We start from the raw sequence: 16195 nt of genomic DNA, 5'->3' as shown, positions 1-16195 counted from the left end.
GAAAACTTTTGCTGAATTGCTATATAGTTCTGGACTGAAACTGCTCAGAACAGCTGTGAAATCTTAGTTTTTGGGTGTTTTGTTTTGTTTTGTTTTCAAAAGCTAACACAAGCACCATGCAGAGCTGCTTTTAATGCAGTAGGATATTTTGAAACAGGCCAGGGGATTGGACAAGAGGGCCTCATTAGATGGCTTCCAGGTTAATCCATTGCAGCAAAATCAGGGAGGTTGTTGACCAACTCTAGTCTTTCAAAGCTTATTATGCCATTATCATTGTGTTAGTCTTTAATTGTTAAAGTATTCTCTGTTGTTCTTCCACGTGGAGGTTCTTTCAGCCATGGCCAGGGTGATGGTGTGTCCACTTTTGACTTCCATCATTAGGTAGTGGCAGGTCAATGACAGAAAGTGTCTGTGCCCTTGACCAAAACTACCAAGTGTGTAGATGTGAGGAAGGGTTCAATCCATATGAGGCAAGTGTAGCTGCACAGAGCCTGTATAAAGGCCTCTAGCAACATGATTAGTTTTTACCAAGGCAGCTACTGAGGGATTCTGTACAAAACCACTGCTGTCTTTATGTGGCTAAGCATACAGTATTGGCAGGGGCTAAGAGAAATCCTGGCATCTGGATACAATTGATATTTGTGGGTTCACTCCAATCCCTTCTCATCCTCACATTTCCACCACAAACTCTTCATCACTAAAACATGCTACGTTCTATGGAAAGTTCTATAAAGAGGGACAGGTAGAACAAACTAAGATCTGCATTAGTGTGAGTCCATCATTCTGTCAACAAGAAGACCCCAGTGCTTTTGAGAAAATGATAATATGGAGAGGGGAGGAAGGAGAGAATTATCTATTTTGCCTTGAGCTCTTTGGAGGAAAGGTGGTGTTTAGAATAAATAACAACAACAACAGCAACAGCTTACTTAATGTTTACTGTTTAGCTACTTAAAACCTGACTACTGCATATTTTTTCCAGGTTTTATTGAAAAAAAGAACTTTACCCTTCAGTGCAAAAAACCCCTATTCTGTTAAATCAAAATGAAGGACATTAGGATTAGTTTCCACAAACTTTACTTATTTTCAGCTACATTCACAGTTCCATAAGAAGAGTTTCAAAAGGTGGAAAATGGAATCAGATATTTTCAAGAGGAAAGACCGTTTATCTGAGCAGGTTGTAAAAGATTCACCAGCCCAAGCATCATGTCATAGCACAACTGATGAAACAACGGGATCTTCCTTAAGTCTGGGTTGGGTAAGCAGCACAAACAGCCCCTTTCCTGCACAGTTTACATCCTTGAATACGTCCAGCACACTGGAAAGAGACGTTGGCCTACCTGGTGACCTAGGCCACCTTCAAACCTTTCAGGATGCCAAGCCATTCAGTTACACAGCCAGCTCTATTCTTTTTCCTCACTTATTACCACCAACTCAGGCAGGAACAGTCCCTGCTGGTAAAACCAGTGAAACCCTGGGAATCCCAAATGCTGCCGCTGCTACTTCTCCTCCTCCTCTGATAACTCAAGATGCTATATGCTGTCAAAACGAGAAACAGGTGAGGTTGCGTTCCATTTAAGCTAAGTTAACATTATTACAATGCAAACACCCTGCTGAATACTGCACTAGTGTCTATTCAAAACAAAAGGTGTCTCCAGACTGTCACTATTTTACAGGAGGAATTTAAACGCACACTGGAACTTTAGGATTTCCACAGTTAAAGTGTATTAAAGCACTCTGTTGTTCTAGTACAACAAATCCACTTTTAAAAATAATTTTAAAATGGACATTTTGTGGTTAAGAAAGTGATGGGGAAATGGACTGAAAAATGTGAGATGATTGAATGATTAATGGGGCAGCATGTAAACACCCCACAAGCAAATGAGGATGAAAGTTTGTTGCTGTCCAACTGCCCTGTAAACAAATAAGAATGAATGTCCTATATAAGGACATATTCTAACAACCATGTAAGTTTTGTGCAGGCAAATGATGATGAATGCTAAATAAATGGATTACCTGGACTTCAACTACCATCAGCCCCACCCAGTAATGGCTAGTGATTAAGGATAACGTGAGAGGTAGTTGTTTATTCCTCCCTGTGGCGTTCGTACGGAGCCCCCGGTCATCTCACAGACTGTTGACCCGTACACCACTAATCGCTGCCACCAACCAGGTCCTCCCTGGTAAAATCACTTCAGCCTCAGTCAGGTTCTCAATTAATAGAGAAGAGTGTGTTTTATTTCAGTCACAAACAAACTTTTACGGCATTCCAAACGTTGTTAGTCTTATTTTCCTCTCTCTATCTCTCTTCTGCCTCCCCTCACTCAAGAACCCACTGCCCTAACTGTCACTCTGTTACCAACTGCCCGCCAACTGCTTCTCCAACTGCCTTTTCCAACCAGCCAACCCACTCAAACATACCAACTACCCACCAACAACTCCCAACAACAACAACAACTAACTCAAACCTGGGGCTAAACCCTTTTATACACAGGGAGGCTCCGCTTCCGGCTTTCCTATTGGTCTATATTTTTAACCCTATCTTTCCCACCTGTTCAAACATTTTCTAAATGAATGGGCAAACGCCACACTCCCTTAAAGATATAATCTGCATTTAACAACAAAGATCCCTACTGTATCAGGCCACAAGCCTGCTGGGTCCAGGATCCTGTTCCCACAGTGGCCAATGAGATGCCTATGGGAAATAGGCTAGCCTTACCTGAATGAAACTGCATTCTCCCCCCTTGTGATTCCCACTAACTGATATTCGGAGGCATACTGCCGCCCAACAGTGAAACTAGAACTCCTCCTTCTTTGGTGATCACTCACAGCTGAGTAAGATTGTCTTCCATGAACACAGTCTTAACAGTGAGTCTGTAAGTGACTGTGAAGGCCATTTCTGGATCCACATGTCCTTCCACAGCGGGGAAATAGGTTTCCAGACGGGAGTTGATCATGGTGAGGGTTTGCCAAACGTGCCTTCCTCTTAGCACGTTTCTCCTTTTCGTCCTGAGTTTAAGCATCTTCAAAGTCCATGGTAAAAGCTGTTCTCTAACTGGAACGCTCGCAGGCCAGTGTTTCCCAATTGTCAGTGTTTATATTACTTTTTTTTAGATTTGCCTTGAGAGAGTCTTATAGCTGCATCCTCCATGAATTTATTTAATTCTCCAAATTGGTGGCCATCACTGTGGGAGTGAATCCTGTAGTTTTAACTATGTGCTGTTTGAAGAAATACTTTCTTTTCTGTCCTGACCATTTATTCCTTGACTATTCATTACTTGGAAGCAAGTCCCACTGTACTCAGTGCGATTTACTCTCAGATGTGCTTAGGATTGTAGTTCATGACTAATTTAAGCCCAGTTGCAGAGATGAGGAAGCTGTGGACCTCCATTGGTTGTTGACCTACAACTCCCATAATCCCTAACTATTGGCCGTGCTGGTGCAGATGAGAGTTGGAGCCCAACAATCTGGGCCACAGGTTCCCCATCCTTGTCCTACTGCTTTTAAGCGTTAAATTAGACAATTTTTCATTTTATTTTCTTCTTTCAGAGTCCAGGGCAGCAGGAACAGCTCATAATGCACCATATGGAGCACCTTCAACAGCTAGTAGCTGAACAGCAGAAAATAATTTCGTTCTTTAATTCAGGTACTGCAAGGAATGTCAGATTCCTGCCTTTTTCATCAGTGTGTTATATCTTCCAGCATAATTTGAGGAGGCTATAAAAAGAACCACAGCTCTTTGGGTCATCTTGACCCAAGGTGTTGGTTATTTAAACACATTTCAAAAGAGCAGGGTGGATGCAAGAAATTACAGTGGATTTCAGGAGGATTGGGTAAGCGGGACATTCTAATGACGTCACACACAAAACATCATTTTCTGTTGATAAATGATAGACACAGATGGAATAAGGGGCATCTAGACAGGTGTTTATTGTAGGATAATAATAATAAATTTTATTTATATCCTGCCCTCCCCAGCCAAAGCCGGGCTCAGAGCAGCTAACAACAGGGAAATAGGAAATAAATGGGAGATAGACATCAAGGACCACACTAATTTTTGCTCCTTGCTTTGTTTCTTTATCCAGGCTTTTCAGCTTCTGTTGGTATTCCTCCTCACCTTCTTGCTATGATCCCATCCCTTCCAGGAGTCCCAGCCGCTTTATTCCCTGTCCAATTCCCTTTGGAGAATTCTTTGCAAGCTCAGAATAATGGAAGCTCACAAACCAGTCCCTTAATAATAAAGCCTACTTTGCAGCAACTTGCCACAGAAACCTCAGCAAACAGCAACTTCTTAGAAGTTTCAAGGGAGCACCATGAACCTCATGAAAAAGGTGATGAGCTAAAGTAAAATAACCAAAGTAAATCTGCAAGTACCTAGCAATGGTTTGAACAGAAGAAAGAAACACAGAATGAATGATTTTTTGTTTTTATATTCTCAGTTCGTCTCTCTCTCTCTCTCTCTCTCTCTCTCTCTCTCACACACACACACACACACAAGCTCATAAAACATAAGTTGGAGTGAATCAGACTTGGAAAGATTTGTAGACATGCAATTGAATCTATGTGTCTAAGTTGTAATTTGAGCATGAACCATTGAATGTGGACCAGAGAGGTTCCCTCCAAATTACAGAGTGAACCAAAATTGTCCACCAGCCCTAGTTGGGAGTAAAAAGTAAAAGTTAAGGACCCCTGGATGGTTAAGTCCATTCAAAGGCGACTATGGGGTTGTGGCGCTCATCTTGCTTTCAGGCCAAGGGAGCCGGCATTTATCCACAGACAGCTTCTTGGGTCATGTGGCCAGCATGACTAAACAGCTTCTGGTGCGACAGAACACCGCAACGGAAACCAGAGCGCACGGAAACACCGTTTACCTTCCTGCCACAGCAGTACCTATTTTTCTACTTGCACTGGTGTGCTTTTGAACTGCTAGGTTGGCGGGAGATGGGACAGAGCAACAGGAACTCACTCCGTTGCGGGGATTCAAACCACCAACCTTCTGATCGGCAAGCCCAAGAGGCTCAGTGGTTTAGACCACAGCGCCAGCCGCGTCCCGCAGTTGGGAGTAGGGATGGTGGAGTAGCCTAACAAGAGCAGAAATGGCTGGTGTTCATTTATTTGTGGACAGAAATCTATCCAGTGTCTACCATAGGTATTCACTGTTATTTTTGTCTACATATGAAGTGTAATTAATGATCCCCCTCCTCATTTCCACTGTGTTTCCTTTGCACTGAAATGAATGGTATGGTATAACATCATGTAATCATGACATGACATTCCGCCACAATGCACAGTACACAACTAGTGTAGCTCTTGCCGGAAGCTAACCTGCAGTGCAGTGGAAACAGTGCTGCATGCGATGAACCTGGGTTGGAATGGAAACTGATGCTTTCTTACATCCCTTAAATGCGAGTTCTGCATTTTTCTGTGTGTGTGTGTGTGTAGAGGGGAGTCAGCGCTCTATCACTGAAGCTACCTGGGCCTCAAATGACAATGCTAGATCCAGGAGCCACTCCCCCAAACAATCTGCATCTTATCCAGATTCAGTCTCAGTTTATTTAGAGAAACAAATATTTTGGGGGTATGTTTCCACCCTTTAATACATGAAAAGGTTCCCTGGGACATTGTTACCAGTTTCCCCTCCTTCTCCCCTCCCCTGTTCAAGAGACCTAATTAATGTAGTAAAAGCCTTTATTCTTTTCATTCTTTCCTGAAATTTAGAAGCAAGTCTGCCAGGTGGAGAACCTTGGCTTGAAACTTCGCCACCTGTTACGGAACAAGGAGGGGAGCAACAGTTAGAGGAAAATGCTTCTCTTTCCCCCTTTGGATTAAGAATGAACATGAAAACACGGAATGTAGATGACAGGTGAGGGAAAAATCTAATATTATAAAACTCTTAAAACATTAAAAAATTCTAAAACTGTTAAAACATTTACAACTGGTGGAAGGTTTGGTGCAAATGTTAAGTGGGGAAAGGAGCACATTTTATTTATCCCCTTTTTGTATAGGATAGGGATGGGGAAACTTTTCTCTCAGGAGCCAAAGTCCCATGGGGTGGAGGGGCGAGGAGTCAATCAGGGGCCACAGAAAAGTAAAAAGTTCCTGAACAGAGTTTTGAAAATGTGTATTGAGTGGCCGATTGCTGACCCAGTCCAGGTTTCCACCACTGAAAGCATGTACAGTGGTACCTTGGGTTAAGAACTTAATTCGTTCTGGAGGTCCGTTCTTAACCTGAAACTGTTCTTAACCTGAGGTACCACCTTAGCTAATGGGGCCTCCCGGTGCCGCTGCACGATTTCTGTTCTCATCCTGAAGCAAAGTTCTTAACCTGAGGTACTATTTCTGGGTTAGCAGAGTCTGTAACCTGAAGCGTATGTAACCTGAGGTACCACTGTATCACATCAGCAGACAACTGGTGCTGATCTGTACTTTCCCACCTGAGAAGGGAGAGGTTTGAATGTGCAGATTGGCCCAGCTGTCTCCCAATCTGGTTTGCGCTTTCAAAGCTCTCTAAACCTTTAAAGACCCACACTTTAAAAGCAGTCCAGATGAAATTCAGTACTGGGTGAGATCCAGCCCATGGACCATAGGTTCCTCACCCATCATATAGGAAGGATCTCTTGATAATCTTTACAACATCCATATTCAATACTGTCTAGAGATGGAAGCATTTTTACATGAACAGCATTATTTCAAGCTTAAAATTAAGAAAGTAGCATAAAATCAGTCCACGGACATAGACAGCTGTCGTATACTTCTTCAGAATATGTCAGGAGTGCTCCGATGGTGTTTCCTGCTTGGCAGGGGGTTGGACTCGATGGCCCTTGTGGTCTCTTCCAACTCTATGATTCTATGATTCTATTCTATGAGACTCTTGGTCCAGTATGGTCTACAGAGAGTAGCAGTGGCTTTCTATGATTTTTGGCAGGTTCTCCTTCTGCATGTAAAGCAGATGTTTTACTGCTGAGCTGTGGCCCTTTCCCCATGAGGGTGTTGATAAATGTGAGCTAATTAGACTTGACACAGTGAGGAAATTCTGAACCTCTTGGGGGTGGGGGGGAACGCAATGGTAGGATATCCATTGCCCCTTCTCTTATTAATATTCTGCCATTTCCCCTTCCAAGTTTGAAGCAGCGTAACATGCCTCAGCCGCCATTCGTCATAATGGAAAATGGCTGCAGAATATTTATGTTCAAATCTGGTTTATTATTTCCCTAGACCAATCAGACCTGGAATTGGAGTGAGGCGGAAGACGTTTGAGGAATTTGTTGAGGAGCAACTTAAAGTCGATTCTCAACAAGCAGAGAAGCAGCAACAGGTACGAGAGCATAAGTTGTGTTAATATAATATTTGTTATGCTGCTAAAACCCTATGGTTCTACATGATTTTGAAACCCATTTGGCATGATTCATTCTTTGAACAGGGGTTTCATTGCTCTCTTCTGTGAGCAGGAACATGCCTGGCATTCTTTATTGAGGACTTCTCATATATAAACAACACCTTTGGGCCCATAGAAGAAAATTGGAAGCTCCTATGTTTGCAGGGCTTCGGATTATACACTCTGGTGTGTAGATGTAAGGTTTGAGACACATAGGATCAGCAGGTGTCTCTCTGTGTGTGTCAGAGTCATTCCTTGGGACAGGCATCAAGCGAGCCGGCCATGAGGTCAGGAGAACACCAGGTTGCCAGCAGTGGCCTGGCATACATACTTACTTGTGGGAAACCACCACCATCTTGAGGTGGAGGACCCCTAATGCTGCAGCCTATGATAAATCCCCAATAAAATCAAGAGGAGGCTAACCATTGTCTTTGGAGCCAGAATTCTTCTCTTCAGAAACTTTGGAAATTCACACCCAAGCTCTTTGAGATTGCTTGTTTTTAATGGGATTCATTATTTATTAGAAATGATGAGATATCTCACCACATTTTAATGTTACTGCCTTCCTTACAGAACTCCCGTGAGGCTAAAGTGGCTGCTCAGAAGTCATTTCTGAAATGTGGGGAAGGGACTGCAAGGCTTGAAAAAAAGAGAAACAGTGTTGGCAAGGAACCAGCCAGATTTCCTAGACGCATTAGCATTGATTGTCAAAATAATTTCTCATGGCCTTCTCAGTGGGATGCAGAAGAACTATTGGGGAAACACCCACAACTGAAAAGGCAGGTCACTAGCCCCACTGTGCTGATCATGGATGATGAAAACACACATTGTATCACCTTCAAGGGGGATGTAAAAGGCCAGCTTCATAATTGCGAGCGAAGGTCAGATGAAATAAAAGACAGCAGCGAATCTGGTGGTTGTGATAGCAAAGGGATGGTAAATGGAGAAGTATCTGGTGTACCACCTCAGTTTGACTGGTCCAAATGTTCACAGGAATGTCATGAACAAATAATTGACATTAAAGCAAAGGTGACTGAAAAAAATGAAACCTCAAGTCTTGGGTCTCAAGATCATTTGGTTAGGGTTGACAAGAGATCCCTGGATTTTAAGGTTCCAATGTGGCTTATGGAGAACTTAGAAGACAGTGTATCACAGGTGGTAGGAATGTCCATTGATGCTTCACCAGATGTCCCTGAGCTTCATAACTTAGAAAGCAACCAAGACAATCAAGAGGAGCAGAGCTCTGGACTTCAGGTTGCTCAAAGTGTGACTCAGATTAGACAATGTGAAAATGAGCATTGTATTGCTGAGGGGAAAAGCCCAGAGGGCCAAGTGGAAGTCAACCCTGGGTTTAAGAAAGTCAATGATCAAATAATAAAAGTTACACCTAAATCAGATAGAAAATGTGTCACCACAATGGCTAATTTCCAAAAGAACAGCAATGCAGGTGCTGCTAATGCATGGGAAGGAAAACCCCTCTCTAGTGATTCACTCTGCACATCTACTGATAGTGAAGATGAACCTAAATCTCATTGCTCTCAGTACGCAATAAGGCCTAGTAACCATAGACCAGCTAACATTGGCAAGAACATGGATCTTTCCGATGCTGACTATGCCACTGATGAACCCAGTGGAGCTGATGATTACTCATTGAAAAACCATGGAAAATTGCCTGCCAGTAAGTTTGGTGTTCAGGAGCCAGCAGGTCAACAGGAGGCCACTCTTATCACAAGTAGTAGTAGTAGTAGCAGCAGCAGCAGCAGCAGCAGCAGCAGTGAATCTTGTGTTGATGATGGCAGCCTGAAATTTGGAAAGACTCTCTCCCCCCTTAGAAGATCTTCCTGTCACCCCTCAAAAACTAGAAGAGGAGGAAGGAAGTCTAAAACACAGAGCAACGGTGTTGCCAGCAATTACAGTGCAGAGTACAATTTGCAACCTCCTTCCTTGACAAGTGATCTTGTGGCCAACCTTTTCCCTGCTTTCAAAAGCAAAGCAAAAGTGGATGATAAAAGAGCTACTCCAGGTAAGACATTTTAAAATGACAAGTGATTTTTATTTAATATCCAGAAAAATCAGCTTGCATTCAGCAAGCTCAGATAAATGGTACAGTAGAAAAGCTTTGTTGAAGACACCTCCGTTATCAAATTCAACCAAAATGGTTACACAGACTGACTTGACTCTTTGTGCTTTAACACATGTTAACATAAATCTCTTTGTAGAGCAAGTGCAGAAAAGGCACACTGATAAGTTAGAATGTGAACCGGAAGTTCAGGTGCATCAGAGAGAAACTTCTCTCCTAGCTCAGATGAAAGAAGAACAAGCAAAAGCCATGGACTTTCTTAGGTAAGGAAATTGTTTGTGGTTATTTTCCTATAGGAATTCATATGCCATCCTTCCCATGGGTAGCTTTTGTGCAATCCCTTTGTATCTGAGGCAAAGAACAACATCATTATCTTTATTTAAAGCATTGCTATTTAGGTTTCCAAACTTTGCCGTCTAGTCTTAGAAGCTTCTGAAATTATAAGTTGTTTCAGTGTCACCTGTACACTGATATAAACCAGCCTGCAACTGAGTGCGCAGATGGCATTATCAAGCCAAATCAGGGAAAGACCTTTCACAAGCCAAACAAAATGTCATAGAATAGTGCAAAAGTTCCAAGTTCTACTAAACTAGGCTTGCCAGATTTCAAAAAATCCTGACACCCGCAAAGTTATTGAGCTTTATTTGGAAGACACCACAAAATTTGAGAAGGACATGAGGGCAACAGCACTCCATTCCAGCCTTGTGGCCCAGTACAAGATAGATTTCTTCAAGACTATGACATACCTGATTTTAATACAGGTAGTATTAAGCACATTCCCCCTATTTTTAAAAAAATGCCCAAGGCTCAGATCTGTGAAAACAAACCCTTGAGTTCCTGTACGTGTGATACCCTGGTCTTTTACATCACCCCTTTGTTTCTTTTTCAACAGAAGACAAATAAATCAATTTGAGGCCAAGAGGTCAGAGAAGTTGCATTCCCTGGAACAGTGCAAGACTGAGGAAGCCCTGAAATTGCAGAAGGAAAAGGCAGAATTTGAGAAGCATACGACAGTAGGTAAAGGAGAATCAGGGGAAATACAAGTAAGTTGTATATTGCACAATGATGCTTTCTGCGTCATAGAAACCTCAAAACTAAGTGCAGTATTGTCTACACTGGCAGTGGCTTTCCAGGATTTCAGACAGGGCTTCCCCCAAGCCCTACCTGTAAATGCTAGGAAGTGAACCTGTTCTGTTTTGTACACAAAGGAGATGCTCTACTACTGAGATGCTTCCCCATAATTGAATCTAATTTCCTCTTTTAAATGAGCATTTAGAGCAGCTGTCCGTAAGCCTGGCCTCCTTTAGTTTAGTGTATCAGAACACTTCCTCTTACTGGAGCTGGAAAAATGGTGAGGGCTGCATTGCAATTTAAGAGGGGAGCTTACTTGCAAGGGCAGGGGAAAGGAGAACTTGTTATTGTACCTAGGAGATTTTCCTATTGCCGTTAAGTTGACTAATGACTTCCCCTCTCTCTGTCCTGCTCTTTGTCTTGTCCTTCATCAACTCTTTTCATCTCTACCTCCTACACAGGGAAAGACGGCCTTGAGCATTCAGGAGCAGGCTCTTTCAGACCACTGCCAGTCCCTACATTTCTGTTTCCTGGCTTGTCAGTTCCTCTTGTACACGAACCTGTTTTATCACTACCCTGGACTTGGTCCTTTCAAGGTTTACCTCCCAAGTCCTTAGGTTACAAATGGTGCTTACACCCTGCCTCGCTTTGGCACACATCTCCACCATACCCCCAAATTACATGAGAATAGACTTATTCTCCCTCGGCTGCACTTTCAGGAGCTTAAATTCAGAATGCAGCTAATCATATGCAACAGAACAGTTTCATATTACCTGTTGGGCTAGCTCAGTAGAGCATGAGACTCTTAGGGTTGGGGGTTCAAGATTCCTGCATTGCAGGGGGTTGGACAAGATTACCCTCATTGTGCCTTCTGTGATCTATTCCTGTCCCTAAAGTGAATGTGGCTCTCCTCCTAGAAACCCTGCTTGAGTTGAGTCAGAAGACCCAGCCTTGGCTGACAATTGCCCACAGTGGTGCAGTTGGGTATTAACCACATGTAGGTTAGCTTCCTAGCAGTAGTACTCGTGTGGGGTTTAGTGAAATAAGGAGAGGGCCTGATGTCACTCAGCCATGTTGCAACACAGAAATGGCAACACACCTTTCCCTGGGAAACCAACAACCCTGTTTTCCTAATGACAGATGTTAAAGCAGCAAATAGCAGGGCTGCAGGAGGAGTTCAGAAGGAATGAGACCCGTTGGCACGCTGCCCATGGCGAGCTGAGAAGTCAGGTCGAAGCACTGACCAAACAGAACCTGGAGCTTCAAGACGAGCTCAGGGTCTCTGAGCATCAGAAGATGGAAAGCGAAAGGAAACATGGAGCTGTGGATTTGATTGGCAGAAAAAGAGAAACGCCGGTAGGATAGGCAGACCTCCTGTTTGTGTTTGGCTTCTTGGCTTGCTTTGTTGGGAATGGGCTGTGGCTGTTTTGATGTAGTCATGCTCATTTTTAAAAGATCCACTGATGGGGAAAGGATTACGGCTCCTTGGATGTTGCTTCTTATACTAGAGCAGGCTTCAGAACTCTTCCCGAATGGATGGGGAAAAGCTGACACCTCCCCTCTTCCTTTCCCCACTGGCAGATCTTCTCACAGGTAGGCAATGGTCCTCTGAGAAGCGACAGGCTAGAGTTGGAGTCCATCCTCAACTAGCACATCTGTTTTGAGTAGGAAACTACAGGGAGGAGCAGTCTCGTGAGAGTTGCCGTCCTTTTTCCAGGAAGAATGTGGCTGGCCTGCAAGCAGCCTTAATTTTGTCTGCTCTTTAAATTAGACATATAGACAAGTCTGGCCCAGAACATTTTGGCACCTAAATGCATTCCTTGAAGGACACATCTGCTGCCCCTGTGGCTCTTGCCGCCTGAGGCTGTTGCCTCACCTTGCCTCATAGGTGCGCTGGCTCTGTTTATAGAGAATGGCTGCTGAACCTATTGGGCACATGAGACATTCTTAACTGCTACTACATTATAATTTCTTTTTCAGGTCTCAGCAGCTATTTTGAGAGGGACACCACCTGAAGGAACCCTGGTAGAGAAACCGTCGCAAAATAGCCACAAGAGCCCTAACAATAAGCTTATGGGAAGGAAAATAGTACCACCAGATGAATTGGCCCCTAGAGATTCACAGGTAAGATATATTGATCCTTCCCCAGTCCCCATATAGCCTTATACTGCTTCTAGCATACATACAGTCAGTGTACAGCTGGTGTGTTGTAATGAACATAACAATATAACATCTGCAATAAAATTATATCTATAAAACAAAAACAAAATTACATCTATAAAACAAAAACAGAACGCAGTCATGCTTCAGTAGATCAGATTAGTCCATCAATGTAGAATTCCTTGAGCATCCCTAATTGCTGTAAAAATTACATCCAGATAATGAAGCACATTTGAAAGTATTATGGAAATGTTAACTATTATTGGTATTATTAAATACCGTGTAAACATGTTAAATCTTCAGTTTTTAAGTATTCCTAGTGGCATGCTCACAAATAAGACACCATGCAATAATTTTAAAAAAGCATTTAATCTTTTCTAGGCAACAAGGATGGCTCTGCAAAGGTCTGAATCACTGAAATCTGCAGCAGGAGAACAAAGAGTGAAGAGTCCGTGTAAAGCAGTTCATAACAGAAGTGTGACACCCATAAGCCAGAGGACCCCTCATCGAACACCGTTTGGACTACAGAAAGTAATGCACATTCTTTGAATTTATTTAGGAAATTTATAAAAATGCTTATGTTAAAAAAGAAACCTCTGAGCAGTGTACAATAAGTGAAGTTTTAAAATAGCATGAAATGCAGTGCAACCGATTGCACAGTAACCATGTCACAACAGTTGCTGATATTAACAATCCAGTAATGTCTGAGTACAAGCTGCCTTGTACTGAGTTAGACCATTGGTCCATCTACTTTACTGTTGTCTACAGAGACTGGCAGCGTTGATTTGTTATTATTATTTCTGGAAAACCCCTGCAAATTGCAAAGCAGGGTGCTATGAAGATTATTGCCTACTGCCTCTTCCTCTTACAAAAGGTTTAAACTAGCCTGCTACGTATATATAAACCTATAGTCGACCCATTTACATAAAAGATAAATTAGTTAGGCATTATTTGAATGCATTTATTCTAATCTTGGCTAAGCCTGTCTCCTTTTCCAGTGAATTTGTTCTGCCAAAGGACTTTGGGAGCCTCTTTGGCTGAAGGGTTCAAATGCTCTAAATAAATAAATCTTCACAAGATCTACAACGTGTGGCCCAGTGACATCCAAATCTAAACCTTTTGGAACGTATCTTCAAGCTGGTGTCTTTATAAACCACACAATACCTTTTTCTCCAAGAGCCATGGCATTTCCTGATGCTTTTGGCTCAGCTCCACATCACCACAGCGAGGAAAGCCTGCCTGTTCAATCACTTCAAGTGCGTAGGAGCACTGTGTGCCTTCATTTAAAGGCTTCCTCTTCATTGTAGGCATTGTTGGCTCACAGTCAGCAGCACAGTTATGGAAGGAAGACACCCGTGTCTGAATCAGAACCAAGCGTACTTACCAGCCCAGGTCTGCATGTGAAAGGTAAAGTATGTTCAAATGGTTGCATACTTCCTAGTTCCTATTGGGATAGCTCAGTCGGTAGAGCACGAGACTCTTAATCTCAGGGTTATGGGTTCAAGCCCCATGGTGGGCAAAAGATTCCTGAACTGCAGGGGGTTGGACTAGATGACCCTCTTGTGGTCCCTTCCAATTCTATGAATCTGTGTTGTTCAAACATTTCCCTTTTGCTGGCCAAGAACAACATCAGTATCAATGCTTTGTAGTCTGAATACAGGACTTGAAATATCGGTGCTTTCATATGTGGCTGTTGACAGTTTTTAATATGTAAATATTTTAATCCCTCTAGGCACGTTCTCTTCCACTTCAGGTAGTTCAGAAGACACAGGATTTTTAAATAGTCAAAGCAATGACAGTTTAAGCACCACATCCTTGAGTAATGTGGGAATACAGGTATGTTTATGTATAAGCCTTGAGCATATTTTACAGCAGGCCTAAAAACCTACTCTGATAAGAGTCTCTGGGGCAGTGGCGTAGCTTGGGATGGGGCACAGGGGCAGTTGCCCCAGTTGTTTCTGTCACTGGGCTCTGATTAAAAATGGCTTCTCCATACGAACCAAGAAGTGACCTCGCCAGACAAAGGAACAACTCTTCTTTTCTTATCTCCGTGGCTGCGATCTCCTAGGCGACACAAACGCCCTTAGGCAGTTGAATGTGCATGCCCACTCTGCCCATTTCCCTCCCACCCATCCATGCCCTCCATACCACCCCGGGTTCTGGTAATCTACGCTACGCTGCTGCTCTGGGGGAAAGGGGTGGGGAAAACAGGGTTCGTTTATTGATCAGTTAAACCATATGGCATTAAATATAACAGATTCCTTTAAACATATGGCTTAGGTGGTTTCAGATGATTACTGACAGGTAACAATTTTTACAGGTGAAAGAGAATCCTAGCCATAAAAGGGTTCAGAGATCCAATAAATCTTCTGAGCAAGTGGTTTCTATGTCCACCTCCAGGAAAAACAGCATTGCCTCAAATGGCAGGAATACACCTGTGGAAAATCTTCCTATTTTTGTGGAGACTAAAAATAAGGTTTGGTCTTCTGGGTGTCTGAATTTCTCTTTGTATGTCTATGTTTCTGTATCAGTAGTGTTTCTTTTTTGTTCTGTCATGCAACCAAGTGCTAAGATAACATTTGATTCTGTTGGCCGGAGATCTGTTTGACTTACACCAGGTTTATCTATGTGTTGTTTTATGGTTTTTATATTGATTTTCATTATTTGTTTTAATTAGCTAGCTTGGGCATCACAGTTGGAAATGATATATATTGGGGGAGGGATCCCTAATACCCTCTTCTTGAATAAAATACTGTGCCACTCCCCCTCTTATGTGGGATTTTATAGATCATGCCACTCTGTGCAGAAAAATACATGCAATTAAAAATCATGTTTGATTGTTGATAGGCTTCTCCTCTCAAATCAATACTGTCCAGAAGAGCATCACTATATACTGAAATAAAGGAGGATGGGGAAGTGAAAGAAATAATAGAGTACCCCGATGGAAAGGTAAGAAATATTAGCTAAGTATAAAAGCAGTAGAAATATTAAGTGACAGAAGTAGTGGGGTGTGTGGCCCTGGAGCATGGCCCTAGAGCAACTCTCCCCACACTGGTAGCACTGCGACTTACCTGGACAGGGCTGGGGCAGGGCAGAAGCAAGGTGGGGGCTATGCGGTGCACTGCCAGGACCCCTGCTGCCAATCCAGAAATTGCACTGGTGTACCTGCACAGCCCTGACTTTGCTGCTTAGGCAGCAGTGACTCCAGTGTTAGGAGGGTGGCTCCACCCCACCCCACATGCTGCTACTACAGAGGTAGCATAATATTTGAAAACGTCATTTATTGCTTCTGTCGCACTTTTCCTTCCAAAAGGAAGACCAAAGCGAATCACCATGAGCAACTTAATTAACACAGAACATCAGAGCAACCAATGGAACTAAACCCACTGTATGTGAAAATGTAAAACAAGTCAAAGCCACATTCATGTCCAAGCAGTAATACAATGAACCTGTGAAATACAGAGCAATCCATTCAGTTACAGTGGTACCTCGGGTTAAGAACTTAATTCGTT

At 42.9% G+C, this 16195-nt stretch overlaps 1 protein-coding gene across 2 annotated transcripts in view; it reads left to right on the top strand.

Moving 5' to 3' along the window:
• The window catches only part of LOC310674608 (uncharacterized protein), a 28265-nt gene that overhangs the window by 4464 nt on the left and 7606 nt on the right, over positions 1–16195 (top strand). For both annotated transcript variants that reach the window (XM_083434036.1, XM_083434037.1), the window contains 15 exons: positions 980–1555; positions 3547–3643; positions 4083–4328; positions 5716–5860; positions 7213–7312; positions 7946–9395; positions 9592–9715; positions 10345–10495; positions 11664–11879; positions 12504–12647; positions 13065–13214; positions 13991–14090; positions 14416–14519; positions 15004–15159; positions 15531–15632. In XM_083434036.1, the coding sequence (XP_083290162.1) occupies positions 1130–1555; positions 3547–3643; positions 4083–4328; positions 5716–5860; positions 7213–7312; positions 7946–9395; positions 9592–9715; positions 10345–10495; positions 11664–11879; positions 12504–12647; positions 13065–13214; positions 13991–14090; positions 14416–14519; positions 15004–15159; positions 15531–15632 (3711 nt within the window). In that variant the 5' untranslated portion in view covers positions 980–1129. The remainder of the gene's footprint in view (positions 1–979; positions 1556–3546; positions 3644–4082; positions 4329–5715; positions 5861–7212; positions 7313–7945; positions 9396–9591; positions 9716–10344; positions 10496–11663; positions 11880–12503; positions 12648–13064; positions 13215–13990; positions 14091–14415; positions 14520–15003; positions 15160–15530; positions 15633–16195) is intronic.

The sequence above is a fragment of the Podarcis tiliguerta genome, assembly GCF_965153285.1.
Source record: "Podarcis tiliguerta genome assembly, chromosome: 3".
NCBI classification, from domain to species: Eukaryota; Metazoa; Chordata; class Lepidosauria; order Squamata; family Lacertidae; genus Podarcis; species Podarcis tiliguerta.
This window is presented reverse-complemented; position numbering and strand designations above follow the sequence as displayed.